Raw genomic sequence first — 16,458 nt, forward strand, 5'->3', positions numbered from 1 at the left:
GTTTTTGCATTTTTATTTTCACTAGAACTAGATTCCTCTGTCATAAAAGTAGATAGAATAGTCATTCATTTACTTTCTCATAAAGTAAATTTTCGTGTTCATAGACATCCTCTGTTCCCCTGTGATTAGCTAAGAAGAACATTAAAAAATAATTTCCTTAAGAAACATCCCTCACAGTCACTCTCAATGTACATATATAACTACGTATTAAACACATTTAAATCAATATGACAAGAGCTCTCTAGTATATTTATAGCATAAATAATAAGATATTTATGGATATGAAGCTACAATTACTATAAATAAATATTAACTTGGGCCTATATATCTACTCTCATAAAATACATGTAAGATTTAAGACTATATATGAAATATTGTGCAACATATAAACCCATAGATGTGCTCAAATGTCCTTATTGAATTTTCAATCACTTTGAGTGGTTGAATGATATTGGACATTGGATGTGAAAGTTGTGTTCCTTTTAAAAGTGTTGTCCAAGGTATTTTCGCGAGAGTGAAACTACTTTGGAAGACCTAGTTCAAAGAGGTCTCGTTAGCAAAACTACCTTGGATGGCTTGCTTCAATGGACAAAACCCTTTTGTGAAGATAGGTTCAAAGAGGGTCTCTACCCCCCCTATTAAGTAAAAGTTGTAAGAAGGACCATAAGGGAATTTTCATAAAGAAATCTACTCTACATGTGGGTTATCCTAGGATGTTATTCACCATCCCCAATGATTTATGTAAAAAATGGGCATTATTATAATACCTCGTATATTTCTAAGGGAAACTATGTTTTCTTTTGATCCATTTTTGCCATATTTTTATATAGTTGGAAGCGTTTTTTTCCCTGTGTAGATGCTTGGAAGATTTCACTCAGACAATGCAATGGTTATCCCCCTTCATGTCCATTTCCTAGTGAATAGCCTCAACCATCTTTCCATGAACTAGGGGGGGGGGGAGAGAGAGAGAGAGAGAGAGAGAGAGGGAGAGAGAGAGGGAGAGAGAGAGAGAGAGAGAGAGAGAGAGAGAGATCAAAACAATTGGCGGAAGTAATGCTAGGCGTGAATATGTACTTGAGAGTTCAGCACAAAGGCTATAAGGATCCCTTGGGCTAATATAAGGTTTGAACATACCTCCTCCATCCCTATCCAAAGGGGAAAGATGATGCAAGAGAAATAAAAGGTGCTTTACTTGTTTTGTAGAAAGTGCCATGTTTTGTGGAAAGTGTCACTCATTTTACTCATGCTCACGGAAGTGTTAGGTGCTTTAGTCATGTGCAACTTTATAAAAGGTAAAAAAGGGAAAGATGACTTTGTGTGTGTGTGTGTGTGTGTGTGTGTGTGTGTGTGCGTGGGTGTGTGTGCATGTGTGTGTGTGTGTGTGTGTGTGTGTGTGTGTGTGTGTGTGTGTGTGTGTGTGTGAGAGAGAGAGAGAGAGAGAGAGAGATTGGTTTATGAGGGGGGATTCGGGTGCTAAAGACTATAGAGACAAGATCTTTACATCCATCTCATCTCAAACCTCTCACCAATTGTTGCCTTCCTTGTTTGGATTTGGCAAGTAATAAATTTAATTCCTTGTAGAGAAAATTGCATGAATGTCATCAAAAAATAAACTCCTTCATGTTATTATTTTAGCATATTACAATCAGCATTTGTATCTACAAGCTCTAAAAACTGTATTGCTCTCCTTGCCAAACCCTAAGGCTACGTGTCTCAATGTGGTGTTACCTTTATGGGGCCTTTCAAGCCAAAAACACCTTATGTTACCTTCAATAACTAGAATGCTTTCCAAAAATAAATGACCATGTCTTTGATGCCATGTTTCTCTATCTAAAATTTAATATCCTAGCACTTGATCACGCACTTCATCACATTTGACTTATGGAGTCTATATCCCCTAAATTACTTTGCAGCTTGTAACCAAATTGGAATGATTCCTAGGACATCTTATAGCAGTATGTGACCGTATTTTTTATGCTATAGCACTCTATTGTTTGACATTGACAATCTTGATAATCCTTGATCATTTTTCTTATTGAGTCTATTGCCCCTACAATACTTTGCAACTTGTGGCCAATTGAAAATATTCCTACAACCTCTCGCAAAAATATATGACCATATTTTTATGCCATAGCTATCCACAATCTGAATTTGATGATCTTGACCCTTGATTGCAAACTTTGTCATGTAATTATAGAGTCTATTATCTAAAGTACTTTGGAAGCTATGACCAATCTAGATTGATATTTAGAATCTCTTGTAGGCATTATAACCTTTAGATTGATATTTAGAATCTCTTTTAGGCAATATATTTGAGATACTTTACTTGAAAAACTCCAGTTTCATATATCAGATTAAATCATCTGCCAATTCAAGCGCATACTAATCTTGATGGATTTGATATTACCTTTGCATATTTTAATTAGCACTACACCACCAAACTTTCAATGTGGATTATATGCTGTTGGCTCTTGAGATTGCATCCCCAATACTTAGCAAACGAAGATTTCCTAATAGATCCCTTAAATTCACCAAAGCTTCATAACTTTTACAATCACTCGACAGGAATCCCGTTTATGTTTTGGTTCAAATTAGTTCAAATTTAAAGTCCTTCGCAAAAGCGCCTCTATAACATCCCTATATGTACACCAAATTTTGGTTTAATGTGCCAAGTTTCACCCCCAAAACAAATTGGGGAAGGGAGCACATTTGTTTCCAAGGATGACCTAGTTTGACTTTAAGTGCTCGAAACAAATCTATGGATGTAGATCCATTTTTGGTTCAAAGAGGCAAGGGTCATTTACTTTTTCAAAGCCCACTTGTTTATGATAATATGGCACCTAGCCTAAACACCCCTCATCCTAAGCCAAGTTTGATGGATTTTTGCTAAAATAGCAACAATCACTCTCAAGTTTGTATGGCTCAGCTATATTGTTGTAATCATGGCCCATAGGTTGCATGGCCAATCATGTGTAGGGGTGTGAACTTCTAGCTAGTTATATCTCCTCAATTTCATGTCATTATGTGCTTCAGCCATAAATAGGATTAAGTATACTATTCTCTCTCTCTCTCTCTTCATAGGTCACCTACTATCCGAGTCAGCATGTCATCTATGGTTCTCTGCGGTGTTTTTACTAGACTTCTTTTGTTCCACCTTAGTCCACGTCCTTTTAGAGGAAATTCAAGAAGGGACTAGCACCACGCTGATATAGGAAGGGAACAAATGACCCATGCAAGTGCTATAAAACTAGAACAGGTACGCCCTATTGCGCACAAGATACCTTATTAAAAAATTGAGCACCTACCCATAGGTACCTTTTTTCCACACCACCTAAGTACTATGAAGTATGTTTTTTGTAATTAAGAGAGGTATCCATGATCTACAAGACCGTAAAAAGAGCTATCAATGATCTATAGGACACTGAAAATACAACAAGTGATTGGTATACTTGAAGGGTGCCCAACGTTGGGCAACAAAACTTGGTCAATGATCAAGTTAGAAGATCCCCCCCCCCCCTCTCTCTCTCTCTCTCTCTTTGTGCCAACATTTCTGCTATGCCTAGTGAGCAAACTTGTTGGTTACTGGAGTAACTCATGTGGTAGGGTGTCTTCAACTCCCGATCTGCAAGATTGACGTCTGATGACCCATGAGGCCCCTACCTTGCAGTGTAACTTTTAAAAAATTCCTCTCTGTTTCTCTGCCTCTCTCTCTCTCTCTCTTTTCAAAGAAGATTAACAAAAATAGTAATTCAAACAATTCTTTTTGTGTACAATAGTAGCCTTTCTTTCAAAGATACCTTTACATTCTTTCAAAGCCTTAATAGCATCACATATAAAATGGCTTTGTTGTGTTATATTGTGGTTTTGCATTATCATACATAGAAGTAGAAGGGGGCAATAAAAGTCAACAGCCAACATAATAGAAAAACTCTTTTTCAAGCATGCTTTTATATTATTGGTAGCATCACATAACAAGACACGAGCAGCAAGTATGCAGAGCAGAGTAGCAAGACGACAATGTGCACTCTTGAAATGACACCAATCTTTCTTAGTGGCTTTTAAAACATTCATTACTTGGATGAACTGTGTTTACACTTTAAGTGAAGAAATATTATATTCTAATCATATTAAAAAATTAGCCCCTTTAAATGAAGATCATGCATGCATTGTTCAAGTTAAGAAAGAAATGGTCTGGTGAACAAACCGACAACTAATATGTTTCTATAAAAAATCTCATCTACTGAGTTCGAGGGGCTTTGCTAGCATTATCACACTACCTCCTTTAAGACATGAATGGATATTAAGCTCATTGTCCCTTTTGGGCTAAGTTCTTCTCGAAATCATATGCTTTCGCATTGCATTACAACTTTAAAGCGTTGTTATTTAACACCTCTTTTTCTTTCCATAGTTGCACATTGTCACTACCTTATACAAGCTATAAGGCAAGCTTTGAGGTTACTAACACCTACCCAATGCTATGCTCTCTTCTTATCAACTAGCCAATACAAAGATTTGTTAAGTACTTGTATTTTCATGTGTTACTTCATTTAATGATTTCTTGTTTAAGCGCCAACTAAACAATTTTAGTGGGACCTTCATCATAACAAATGAATATGAGGGTTGCTTAAGATGGAATCCAAAAATCTATGACCAAATAAAAGGCCTTTACAACTCATTAGAAAATCCACCATGAAAATTCTCTTCAAGACATCCCAAGGGTAACAATCAAAAGAGGTGTTCACTATGAGACCAATTCTTCAACAATAAAAATAAGATTTTCCATTGAGGGACGCGTGATTCAAAGTCATATTATAATTGATTTGCAGGAACTAGAGATCCTAGAACCAAATCTAGCTTGCATCTTCATGTAATGGGAACTTCCAAACATTAAATAAATTTGTCATAAATAGGCTTGAAATGATGGATGACTCAATTGTAATCTGAAAGGGTTATGGTTACAATCATGAGAATAAACGTTGTCCAAGTGTATCCTCTTCTAGATAGATTGATATGCTTAACCAAAAAAAGGCCTCTAATGTAAAAAAGAGCTTGACAAGAAACATGTTGCCACTTCTACATCATTAACGAGTAGTATTATGGAATAGAGACTCAAACATTTCACCAACAAATGCCTCTACTATATAATAGAGTCCCGAATGCATACTCCACTGGGTCGTTAATTCTTACCCAATCTACAACAAAGATGAAGCTTATAAGAGTATATGATTCCAATAGGAAGCAAGGAACTATTTCTCGTCATCTTTAATGCAAAAAGGCATAGGGTTCTAGTGTTGCATGAATTTAGCACTTGGGGTTTATGTCCCCATTTGCTAGATGCATTAGCAATTTGCAAGTAATAACTTTAGACCTATTTTGAAAGGACACATCGTCAAGGAGCCTTACTAATATTCTTGGTAACCCTTTATCAAAGAAGGTGGTCATTTATGACCCAAAAGTCATTGAAGGTGGTATGTCTCAACCAATCCATGTACAAAGTAGCTAATAGCCATAAATCTGATCAAGAGCAAATTTTTCTTCTTAACCGATGGCCTCTACACAACATAAGGTAGCTAAAACCATCTCCTACCAATGCCACTCCTACCAATGCCATTCTTTCTTAAGCTGACTCCTAACAAAACCTAAAACCTTTTAAAAAGATTCTTTGATGTTAAGGCATGTGTCGTCTGATTCTTTATCAATACACTAAACTATTGAGCTATTGGCATTTCTTCAAGCACAAAGTTGTCTAACAAATACTGATTTGTTCAAACATTTAACCTGTAAGTTACTTGCTACTTTGCATTCAAAAAACATATTTGAAAGGATTTTGTATCAAGTGGCTCATCTAACAAGCCAACTCTGAGTAGCATTTGGATGCATAATTCAGCTGACTTGGACAAGGAGTTAGTAAGTCGAGAACCTCATAGACATGCATGCTTTAAGTCTTACCTCCAAAAGAGTGGGCTCGTTGATCAATAGCTTTTAAAAGATGGCTTGCAAAAATGTTTTTACTTGACCTTCCATACCCCGATGACAGGTGTGTCGTAACGTAACACATAAAACACAAATCAAATTTATTTCGTCCTTGTAAGACAGCCATCTTTTAGTATCGTTAGGCTTTGAATGCATGCTAGGATGGGGCCATTTAAAATGCTGCTTCTCAATGCAAGACATCAATGTGTATGTATCGAGCCCTTATTAATTCATCTCATCTTTTTTACACAGGTAAATATCTCAGATGAACCTAGCTTTCAAGCTATGTAAGGCATCATGCAACATACACAATTTAGACGTGTCAATTCCCAATCAACAAGATAACTTGCGACTTTGAAATGTCAACAAGTAGGACCCTCAAATAACAATAAGCATAAGACATGCCAGTGTCTCCCAAGCATTCAAGACTTGGGAAGACAACATTGTGTGACCAAAACTTATAAAACAGGTACTCTACTTCAGTAAGAGTCATCCTATCACGGGACAAATAGAGAAGAGTTGAAAAGGAAAGTAAAAATTAAAAAACTGGAAGAGAAGGCTCAGTCAACAGAACAAGACAAAGGGACTCTATCGACCCAACAGGAACCTGAGTCTCACCACGACACAGCTATGAAGCACGAATCATCTCCAAATACCTCTACAAATAGGACTTGTCTTTGTCCTACTGTGTTATGCCATGCAAAGTGACATGAGATTGCTTGACGATACATGCGGATGCACTGCTGTATTTTGAAAGCTATGAAACCCTTAGCAGGAGCACCAAAAAATGCGTATATCAATACAGAACAGAAGGCTTAACAGATCCCCGTGTGGATCGACATGACAGCCAACCTGATTTTCAGTTGAAAATGAAAACAAGTTTCGAAATGTCTTTTTCCTGCTACGTGGTGAAATGCCCAGTCTTGCATGTAATGACACCACCCAACAACTACTGTCAAGCTGAAGAAATATGTTTGGTGACGTGCAACTTAACCAAGCAGAAGAATAAGAGGTTTCTTGCCAGGTCTGATGGTAGCAACCTAATGATTCCTTTTTTCTGTTATGTTCGCTATTGCGTTAGTATATAATGTAAGAAATAAGGGGGGCAATAAATACAAGAAATTTAGCTACGTAAATCAAGTAGAGATGCCACTTTTTACCATGTCCCTGCAGCACCAAAGTGCACCCTTGATAAACTTCCTCTGAACACCACATTTGCATTTTGTATCTTCCCACAAAATCCACTCGCGCTCTCATCTCGATTGCCTAGCCTTCAGCTGAAACCATTTTGACACACCATAGTATGACTCTTTTTAGAGAAAACTTAACAACTACTCGTTTTCATCATTGCAGCCTTCCGACCATGCTCTACAGTCGAAGTCCATGAAACACAACTGCATTTCAACATCCACGGAGCCCATCGCAGTTAGAACTGTCTTGCAGTTTGTGGATGGATAACAACGTTCAGTACACCTTACATTCATCTTTACACCTTTCCACCAAGCTAGCAATAACATTTGCCCTTGTGTGCGACTCATGCATGATTACCTCTGGGATATAAATCCTGATAATTCGATAGCTTGAGACAAGTTATCTTCCTGCTGCTGAAGATATGATAAATGAAACCTGAGATTGCGACTGCATGGTCCCTTGAAAAAAAGATGCAGGGCCTAAAGCACCAATGCAACGGAGCAGTCCTATGTCTGGTACTTTAAAACAAGATTCATCTTATAACAATTTTACCCATCCACAGGTACCCTTCCATACATGAACAAATTAATGAAGCAGGAATTACAACAGTCAAGTCAATTTCCCAGTTTCCCTAACAAGCAGTCATATTTGCACCACAAGATAAGAACATCTGTGCCTGCCCATCAACGCTCACAGCTAGAGTGAAGATAATTTTACGATGTCTGCCAAAAGCTTATCGGCAGTAAATAGTCTGGTCAATCTGAGGCGGTATCGGCTTGATCTCGGTACCCAATTCCTGCTCAATCCTATATCTGCATAATAACGAGCAGAAAAAAAGAACATCAAGGAGATTAAGTCTGGAATGGTCTTGGGACAATGCAATCATCCTCTGTAAGCATAGCAACTGCAGCCAATAACTTCCACAAGCGTCTTACAAGTTGAAACGATCTTCATATGTGATGAGATTTACAGCCAATCCAAGGTGTCCAAATCGTCCTGATCGTCCAACCTGTTAAATATTTCCATGGCAATGTAAGAGTATACTAGAGTTAAACACAGAGATGCATGAATAGAAACCTGAGCAACTGCATCTTCTAAGAGACATAGGACAAATCGAGGACAAGAATAACTGTCAGGGCTTTACCCTGTGAAGATACGTCTCTGAATTCTTTGGAAAGTCAAAGTTAATAACTACATTGACAGCTTGAATATCAATCCCCCTCGTGAAAAGATCTGCAAAGAAAAACCCAAACACAGAAACTCATACCAAGCACCACAGTTGATACATTCTTTGTTATGTTCTCTCTCTGAAAATAAATCGAGTGGGAGAAGGTAGAGGTATAAGAGGTTACCTTCGTTAGGGGACAGGTACAGTGAAAACACACACACACACACATACACACATCAAAAAGAACCATAAAGAAAAAGAAGAAGAAGAAGAAGAAGCACCTGAACAAACAAGGTTCCTGCATGCACCATTCCGAAAGTCGTGAAACACCCTGTTACGGTGTGATTGCACCATCTTTGCATGAATGTAAAAACAAGAATATCCAAGCTCAGTTATCTTCTTTGCAAGAAGCTCCACACGATTGACGGAGTTGCAGAATATGATTGATTGGTTTATTTGCAGCTGCAACAATGAATGCACCAAGTGTCATCACCCCCCGAGAGTGGTTGCAAAACAACTGTAAGCACTAAGTAGATAGCGCCAGCATGCTTTGAATAACAAAGAGCCAGCTCCAAGTATTTTGCATACCTTAGAGAAAAGCGTGTTTAGGCAGTGCACTTTCTGTCTTTCCTCAACAAAAGCATAATATTGGGTAATACCTTTCAACGTCAACTCGTCCATCAGATTGATCACATATGGTTTTTGCAAAAATTTATCCTTAAAATACTTGACTGTAACAGGAAACGTTGCTGAGAAAAGCAAGATTTGTCGATTGCCAGGAAGAAAGCTAATCAGTTGCTCAACAAGAGGTTGAAACTCTGGAGAAAGCAGCTTATCTGCCTGCAAATCCAAATATTTTTTGCTGTAATTGCACAGAAAACTTCCAACTTTAAACCTACCTTAAAACATGCAAGAACAATCAGACACCCATTAGTCCAGGCACAAACCAGAGAGTATTCACCCATATAATAACGACGCTTTAATGAAGTAACAAAAACAAGCAACCACAACCAGGAAAAAATCTTGTGTGTGCAGGAGTAAAATGAGGGGGGGCAGGGGCAACCCAAAGTTTCTGCTCTTATCAAGCAGAAGGTCAAATTGTCAACAACGCTTGACATAGAACCCATATGTTCAAAAGTATGTGCACAAAGGAGGGGCAAACGGAAAGGACAATTGTTTAAAACAAGATCAATGAGAGTAATAAAATTAACAAAAGTAATGTCCGTCAAAGGGCCCAGATGCCTCCCTCAGACCCTTAACATAGTGAAACTCATTCTACCTCAATTTAATCCCAAGAAATGTATCTATCGGAGGTGATACACTAGGAGCATTGACATTGAAATTTCTAAAGGCTGAGAAACAGGAGACTAGTTGCGTGCGTGCATGTGTTTGTGTATGTGTGTGTGTGTGTATACACCCATCTAATAACAACACTTTACAGAAGTAATGAAAACAAGCAAGCACAGCCAGGAAGAAATCTCGTGTGTTCAAGAGTAAGACGAATGGGGGCAGGGGCAACCCACAGTTTCTGCTCTCATCAAGCAGAAGGGTCAAATTGTCAACAACGCTTGACATAGAACCAAAATGTCTAGAAGTCCATGTACAAGCATACACAAAGGACAGGGCGATGGGGAAGGGCAATTGTTTAAAACGAGGTCAATGAGAGCAATAAATGTACAAAAGTAAACTCCATTAAAGGGCCCCGATGCCTCCCTCAAACACTCAACATAGCCAAACTCATTCTATCTCAATCTATTCCCAAGAATTGTAACCATTGTAGGTGATACAATAGGAGCATTGATATTCAAATTTCTAAAGACTCAGAACAGGAGACTAGTTGCCTCTGTGTGTGTGTGTGTGTGTGTGTGTGTGTGTGTGTGTGTGTGTGTGTGAGAGAGAGAGAGAGAAGAAACGAAGTTTATTTAAAGCCTTCGAAAAACCTAAGGGTCTATGAGACTGAAAAAACCAGATACACGAAGCTGAATAAGCCGGCATCTGCACCCCAAAAAAATACAAACACAAAAACTATTATAAACTATCTGAGCCCATGGAGAGGATAGTGTGGTTGGGTAAGTATAGATATCAGTTAATTGCTCATTTACAGGGATCCTTGGGATAGGCTCCTTAAGACTGGTACCTTGAGCAGGCCTATGCCTAGTTCGGCTGAACACCTCAATCGGTGGACTCCTGGGTATGGGATGCAGGGGTAGTCATGGACCTGGGCTGTGCTTGGCTATCCTTAGGCTCAGAGGGTGATCCTTTATGTTGGATCTACCGCTGGGAGGTGGGCTTGCCAACTACTCCAGTATGAGTCTTCCTAATCTATTGTTGTTTTGCAAGTCTTGTGTTACGCTCAAGTTAAGATAGCATGGCCTCATAAGGGTAAATAGGCATTATCCTTTAAAGGCCGACAATTGTATTTGTGTTGCGCTTTATTATATGGTCAAGAGGTTTAATGCCAAGGTTGGCGGTGAGGGTGAATGGCACGGACTAGATGCGTCTAAGGCCAAAGGCTTGGTGCATCAAATTGTGCAAATGTGCCTAATGGGCAAATGGATTTAATGTATCCCAACATGGGGGGGGGGAGAGTGCGTCAAAGGAGGGCCTTGATTATGGGACATGCGATTCATCAAGGGAGATGGAGTTCGACAACAAAACATGGAATCGTGAAGGTTTATCTTTGTTTTATTCTACGTTGGTTGTTAAGGATGGTTGGGAGGAAAATCTGCCATTGCCCATGATATTTTGATAGTAAGTTCAGCAAATTCATCTATATTGTTATATTGTTTATCTGGAAAGAAGATTTAAGCGACCCAGTTCTAAGAATCCGTCTGGATGATCGGATTTCCTTGGTATTGATATCTTTGTCTCTACAAAAGGTCCAGAGAAAGAGGCACCACTCATCATAGCTAATACCATGATGTTAAACCTTAACGATTGAACCGTCTACAGATCACGAAGATCATAAGCCCGGCTGATTTGTGATGAGAAATGGAGCGCCTTCAGAGTTATGTGACGAACATTCTCCAATCGGTTGACGTTGATGGGCATGGGTCTTTGAAGTATGCATGTTTCATCACCGACATGTGCGGGCTGCTATACCTCAAAGTTGCGCCTCGGCTTTGTAATAAACAAACGCTTCTCAGCCGTGTGCAGCAAAAAGACAAATCGCTGCTTCTTAGTCGGGTGCTCCCAGTGACCGCTTCAATTCTGGTGTGTCTTATTTCAGGGCTAGCTTTTGAATTGTTTTTTACTTCTTACTAGTCCAAGAGTTTATTAGCAGAGCAAAGTTTGACTCCATATTGAGGTTGAGGAGGGGCTTGCGTCAAATCACAATTAGTTCACACAAGCAAATCTGGTCTGAAGACAAGAATTGATACATTTCAATTTTCAATCTCTCTGTTGTCATATTTCAAGGAGAAGCATAAGCGCGCCAAGGGGAACTCTCTATTCCTCATTGAATTCAGTATCATTAAGTTTTGAATTTCTTTAAATTGTCAAGTCGCAATCTTTTCATGGTTGCAGTTGATTTGAGACTGTAGGTATTTTCCTAGTCTATTTCCTTTAGTTATAGGCAATCTATAGCTTTGTAGTTTTGGAGTTGAAAACACTTACAAATGTTTGGGACTATGCATGAATAGTAGTGTTTTGAGATTCAATTTACACCGAAGTAATTACATCTTTGGATAGTGTACTATTTGGATGTGTATTGAGACAGGAGGGAAAAAAACCTTGGGATGCTATGAATAAAGTAAAGCAATAGAAATGGAGGTTGAGGGAGAAGCCTCATAGGTAGATCTCATGGAATCAGGAGTCCGGCCAGCAGCACAAGTGTCGCGTCCTATGGCCCATACACTAACTAGTAGAATTATTGTTTTGGAGGATACCTTTAAAAAAATGCTGACTTAGCAGCTACAAGCCGATCAATGACAGTCAAAGTTAAGAAGGATGGTTCAAGTACTATCTAGAAGGCCATCCAGGGAGGAGAAAGAAAAGTCTCATGTGGAACCGGTTCAAACTTTGAAAGCATATAATAATGAATTCATACGTTGCAGTCCTTGCTTCCCTCTTTTTCTGACCAGCTATGGCGACTATTTATTATAGTGTCTCCAACGAGACTATCAAAATGATGTTCACCAGAACAAACCTAGATCCTCCACAAAGACCTACAATGATACCATCAAATTGCGTGGCAAGAAAGGTGCACTTGATGGTTTTGAATTTTCCTCAAAAGCAGCAGCAAATGGATTCAAGAAACTCGGTAAAGGACAACAAGCAACTGTCACAAGGGGGTCACATGGCCAAGGACTGTACTTTTGTGGCCAAAAAGGATGGGGTAAAGAGAAAGCATTTCATGTGGCTGAAGTTTCTATGCCAGGTATGTCTGCTGAAATTTCCAGCATGATTTGTTTACCTCTGGCATGATTAGTGATATTTATGGTTTGTTTTCCTTGACATTTGGACCACATGATCTTATACTTATGCGTGGATCCATAAAAGGACATCAAGTGAATGTTCTCTTTGATAATGCTACTAGTCACAATTTTATTGGCATGTCTCCGGTGAAAATATTGAACTTGCCTATGGTAGGCAGTAACCACTCTTATGTGCTCAGGGGGGCTCTGAAGTTTGGGATCGTAGTGTACCAATGGCTCCTTCGCGGGTTCACAAAGATGAAGAGAATCTCTCTTTTCATGTTCTGAAGATGGGCTACATAGATACACTACTTGGCATACCTGTGGCCCCTTTGAAGATGAAGAGAATCTCTCTTTTCATGTTCTAAAGATGAACTACATAGATACCTTGCTTGGCAAAAATTGTATCTTTTGATGGAACCCAAATGTGAATTATATGAGCCACAATAATACCTTTTGTATGCACCATCAGCGCAATACTTCGAAGGCTGACCTCAATGGCCCTATAGCCAAAGTTTGTAATTCACATTATATTAATAAAGGCAAGCAGCTTTTATATCATGATGCTTCGATGTCTTTATACTCAATGGAGGTTGATATGATGATAAATAAGCCAGATGTTATAGCTCATCTTTGTTTCATTACATCATATTTCACAACTATCTCCTGTGAATCGCAAAAAGAGCTAATTTTCATATGTGAATGAAGCAATCCATTTGGCTCATATAGTTGGATGTAGTGCATGAAGCTCATTCCATGGATTTGGAATGCCATCCAATGGATTTTGGACGTACTAGCAAGATTATAAATACAATCCACTTGAATCCATCACTAGAGCTTCTAGTAAACTGGGACAAGCTGTCCATGCTGAGCTTAACTGATGTCAAATTTTAAAAACGACCACTTGTTGGTCCAGAATTGACATCAATGAGCATGCTAATTGAGCATTTACTCATGTCTTGTGAATGTAAACCCTGCCACAAGCCGTCCAAGATGACCAAATGGAGCTCCTAACATGTCAAACACAAGAATGAACCCTTTGGTGACTACTCATATGGAGATAGATGGCCCATATACATGCCCTGTAATTGGAATCATGTGTGTGTGACCACAACTCATCCCCCTTAAATGCAAGCTGCATAGATGATCAGAGCTCTCTCCAAGGTAGTCGATGTCTACCCACGTTTGTCATGTCAAGTATGTGATTATCTGCAATGAGACACCCACATGGACGCTCCAAACTCAGCCAAGATAATGTCATATGGAGATTTCCTAAAATAGATGGGGCTCGAGGGAAACCACACTCTAGAGTACAAGCCTAATTGAGTTTGCCACCCCACACTAACACAAGCACGCCACTTTAGTGACCAACACAATCTCAATTTTCAATTTGGTTGTTGTTGGCACCTCGTCCGCAGCACTTCTTGATCAGGATCCTGTACAGGTGCCTCCTCCTTTGGATAGAGGGAAGGGGGTCTTACATTCTATCCCTGCTTCGGTAGGAATCCTTCGTACACCCTCCCCAGTGTTAAAAATGGGGAGAGGGTGAGAGACACTCAATCATAGGTTAGAGACAAGAGCTGAGGCACGAACTGATGTTGATAGATTGTGTAATCATAGCAAGTACATAGCCTCATTTATAGGCTGGGCAAGCCTTATCTTCCCACACAGACACCTCATAGATGAGGTCACACACAAGAGAATCTGGATCCTATAATCTAGGGGAGGAATCACACCTACCACATGAGGTGGCACAAGTGGCCTCAAGACTCTTCACACACACAACTGTAGGACACTCCTAGGACTCTAGGACCACACACACTAGGACTCCGATAGTTCCAACAAACCCCCCTTCGGAGCTAGGGTGAGAAACTATGACATCATCCAGACTGTGAATCCCAGGCAATCTCAGAGGCTAACAGCTGAGCATAATTCAGAGGTTGAACCAAGCACTCTCATGGCTTAGGTGTCAACGTGATCAGAGACTCAAATCTGAGCATGGATGCATGACCAACTCATAGGTCTAGGGAGTACACCAACATCCTGGAACTCGGCCAGGCCTGATAAAGGAAAGACATAACAACCCCCCTGTCTCCTAACTGGGTACATGGAAATAAGTGGAGCCTTTCATAGGACAAGGCACACAAAATGACAAATTATTACATCATTTTAGGGAGACTACCCAAGGTAGGGTACCTTACACACATGAGGAATATAGAAAATATTTATGCATAGCAAGGGCAGAGAACCCGTATAAGCCCGAAGTAGCTGCTTGCTTAAGAGTGTGCATGCACATTCCCCCGTATCGATCAAGTGTCGATGAAGCGCATGATGGGAATGCCCGGAAGATATGTCGATGTCGGCCATGGGAGCAGCTACATGGGACAATCAGCCCATGACTCTCAAAGTGACAGTGTGAGAGTCACCAAGGGTCGGAGAAGAATCTCAAGTTTGAGCAATTAGGCCCAAGGGGGGGCAAAATTCCCAAATGAATGTACCAAATGGTGATGAAATTACACGAATTTGGCAAAATCCCCAAAAGATTTACATAGTAGAAGCTTCAATTATGCCAAAGGAAGACACAGGACAGAAAAGCCCTAAATTTTAGGGTTAGGGTTGCTGCAAAATTAGGGTTTGCAGAAAGTTGGGGCTTTTCAAAATTTCCTAGAGCATAGTGTTCTAGCAATACTAGGGAAGCTTCACATCATAAAAGCCCCAACAAATTCACCCAAAATGGGGTAAAATTCTTGAAAATCGCAATTTAGGATTTTGGGCTCAGAAATGGGCTGGAACAAGCCGCTCTTCAGGTCGTCATGGAGCAGAAATGCTGGGCTTCAAGGTCGGTCTGAATCCCCTCCAAATGTGGCGGCGATTTTGAAACGGGCAGCTGAAAGACGACTCCCGGGCAGCAAGATAGTGCAGCATACCTCCGAGTTCACAGCAGGGAAATGGACCGGGCAGTCAAGCTGAGCAAAGGCGGAACTGTTTGCTGAGGCGTGGGCAACACAGATCAGCACGGAAGCAACATAGGATGGTCTTCGATGTAGATTAAGGAAGCGTGAACTGCAAATCAAAAGAGCTGCGTTGACGTGCGAGTCGATGGCCACGGCCCTCACAAGGTCGTCAGTCGCCGGTACATGCGAGACACCGCCAAATCATCGCAACGACACCTTCGCAGGAGCTGTCGCAGGTCATTGGGGCAGAATGCTGCTGCTGGAGATTGCGCAGATCAGGGGCGGAAGGAGGAGAGCTGAGAGGCGGCAGCAGCAATGGGCAGAACTGAAGCGGCCATCTGGACAGCAACGTGGAGATGGCGGAAGAGTGGCCCAGCGGAGGAGAGAGGTAGCGGGTAGAGGAGTTAGCAGGAAAGAGGTAGCATCAGCATGGGTAGGATTACTGCCGCGACTTCGGCATTCTTGAGGCTGATGGCGCAACAAACAACATCAACTCGATGAACAACATAGAGCTGCTCAATCGAAGAGGAATGCCATCAAGCAGGAGCTTCAAGGTGGCTCTGATACCAACTGTTGAAAATGGGGAGAGGGTGAGAGACACTCAATCACACGTTAGAGACAAGAGCTGAGGCACGAACTGATGTTGATAGATTGTGTAATCATAGCAAGTACATAGCCTCATTTATAGGCTGGGCAAGCCTTATCTTCCCACACAGACACCTCATAGATGAGGTCACACACAAGAGAATCTAGATCC

General features: G+C 40.3%; 1 protein-coding gene across 3 annotated transcripts in view; it reads right to left on the minus strand.

The window, feature by feature from the left end:
- Positions 1-6,610: 6,610 nt before the first annotated feature.
- The window catches only part of LOC147880942 (DEAD-box ATP-dependent RNA helicase 8-like), an 83,928-nt gene continuing 74,080 nt past the window's right edge, over positions 6,611-16,458 (minus strand). For 2 of the 3 annotated variants that reach the window (XM_087402222.1, XM_087402223.1), the window contains exons 10-14: positions 8,921-9,172; positions 8,614-8,794; positions 8,309-8,397; positions 8,100-8,173; positions 6,613-7,976 (exon numbers count right to left, since the gene is read on the minus strand). In XM_087402222.1, coding sequence (XP_087258348.1) covers positions 7,898-7,976; positions 8,100-8,173; positions 8,309-8,397; positions 8,614-8,794; positions 8,921-9,172 — 675 coding nt within the window. In that variant the 3' untranslated portion in view covers positions 6,613-7,897. Of the gene's footprint in view, positions 7,977-8,099; positions 8,174-8,308; positions 8,398-8,613; positions 8,795-8,920; positions 9,173-16,458 lie in introns of all 3 variants that reach the window. The other variant, XR_015543996.1, reaches the window with a different exon arrangement.

Source organism: Dipteris shenzhenensis, chromosome 31, assembly GCF_047967505.1.
Source record: "Dipteris shenzhenensis isolate YYH24624 ecotype China chromosome 31, Dip_SZ_1.0, whole genome shotgun sequence".
Lineage (NCBI taxonomy): Eukaryota > Viridiplantae > Streptophyta > Polypodiopsida > Gleicheniales > Dipteridaceae > Dipteris > Dipteris shenzhenensis.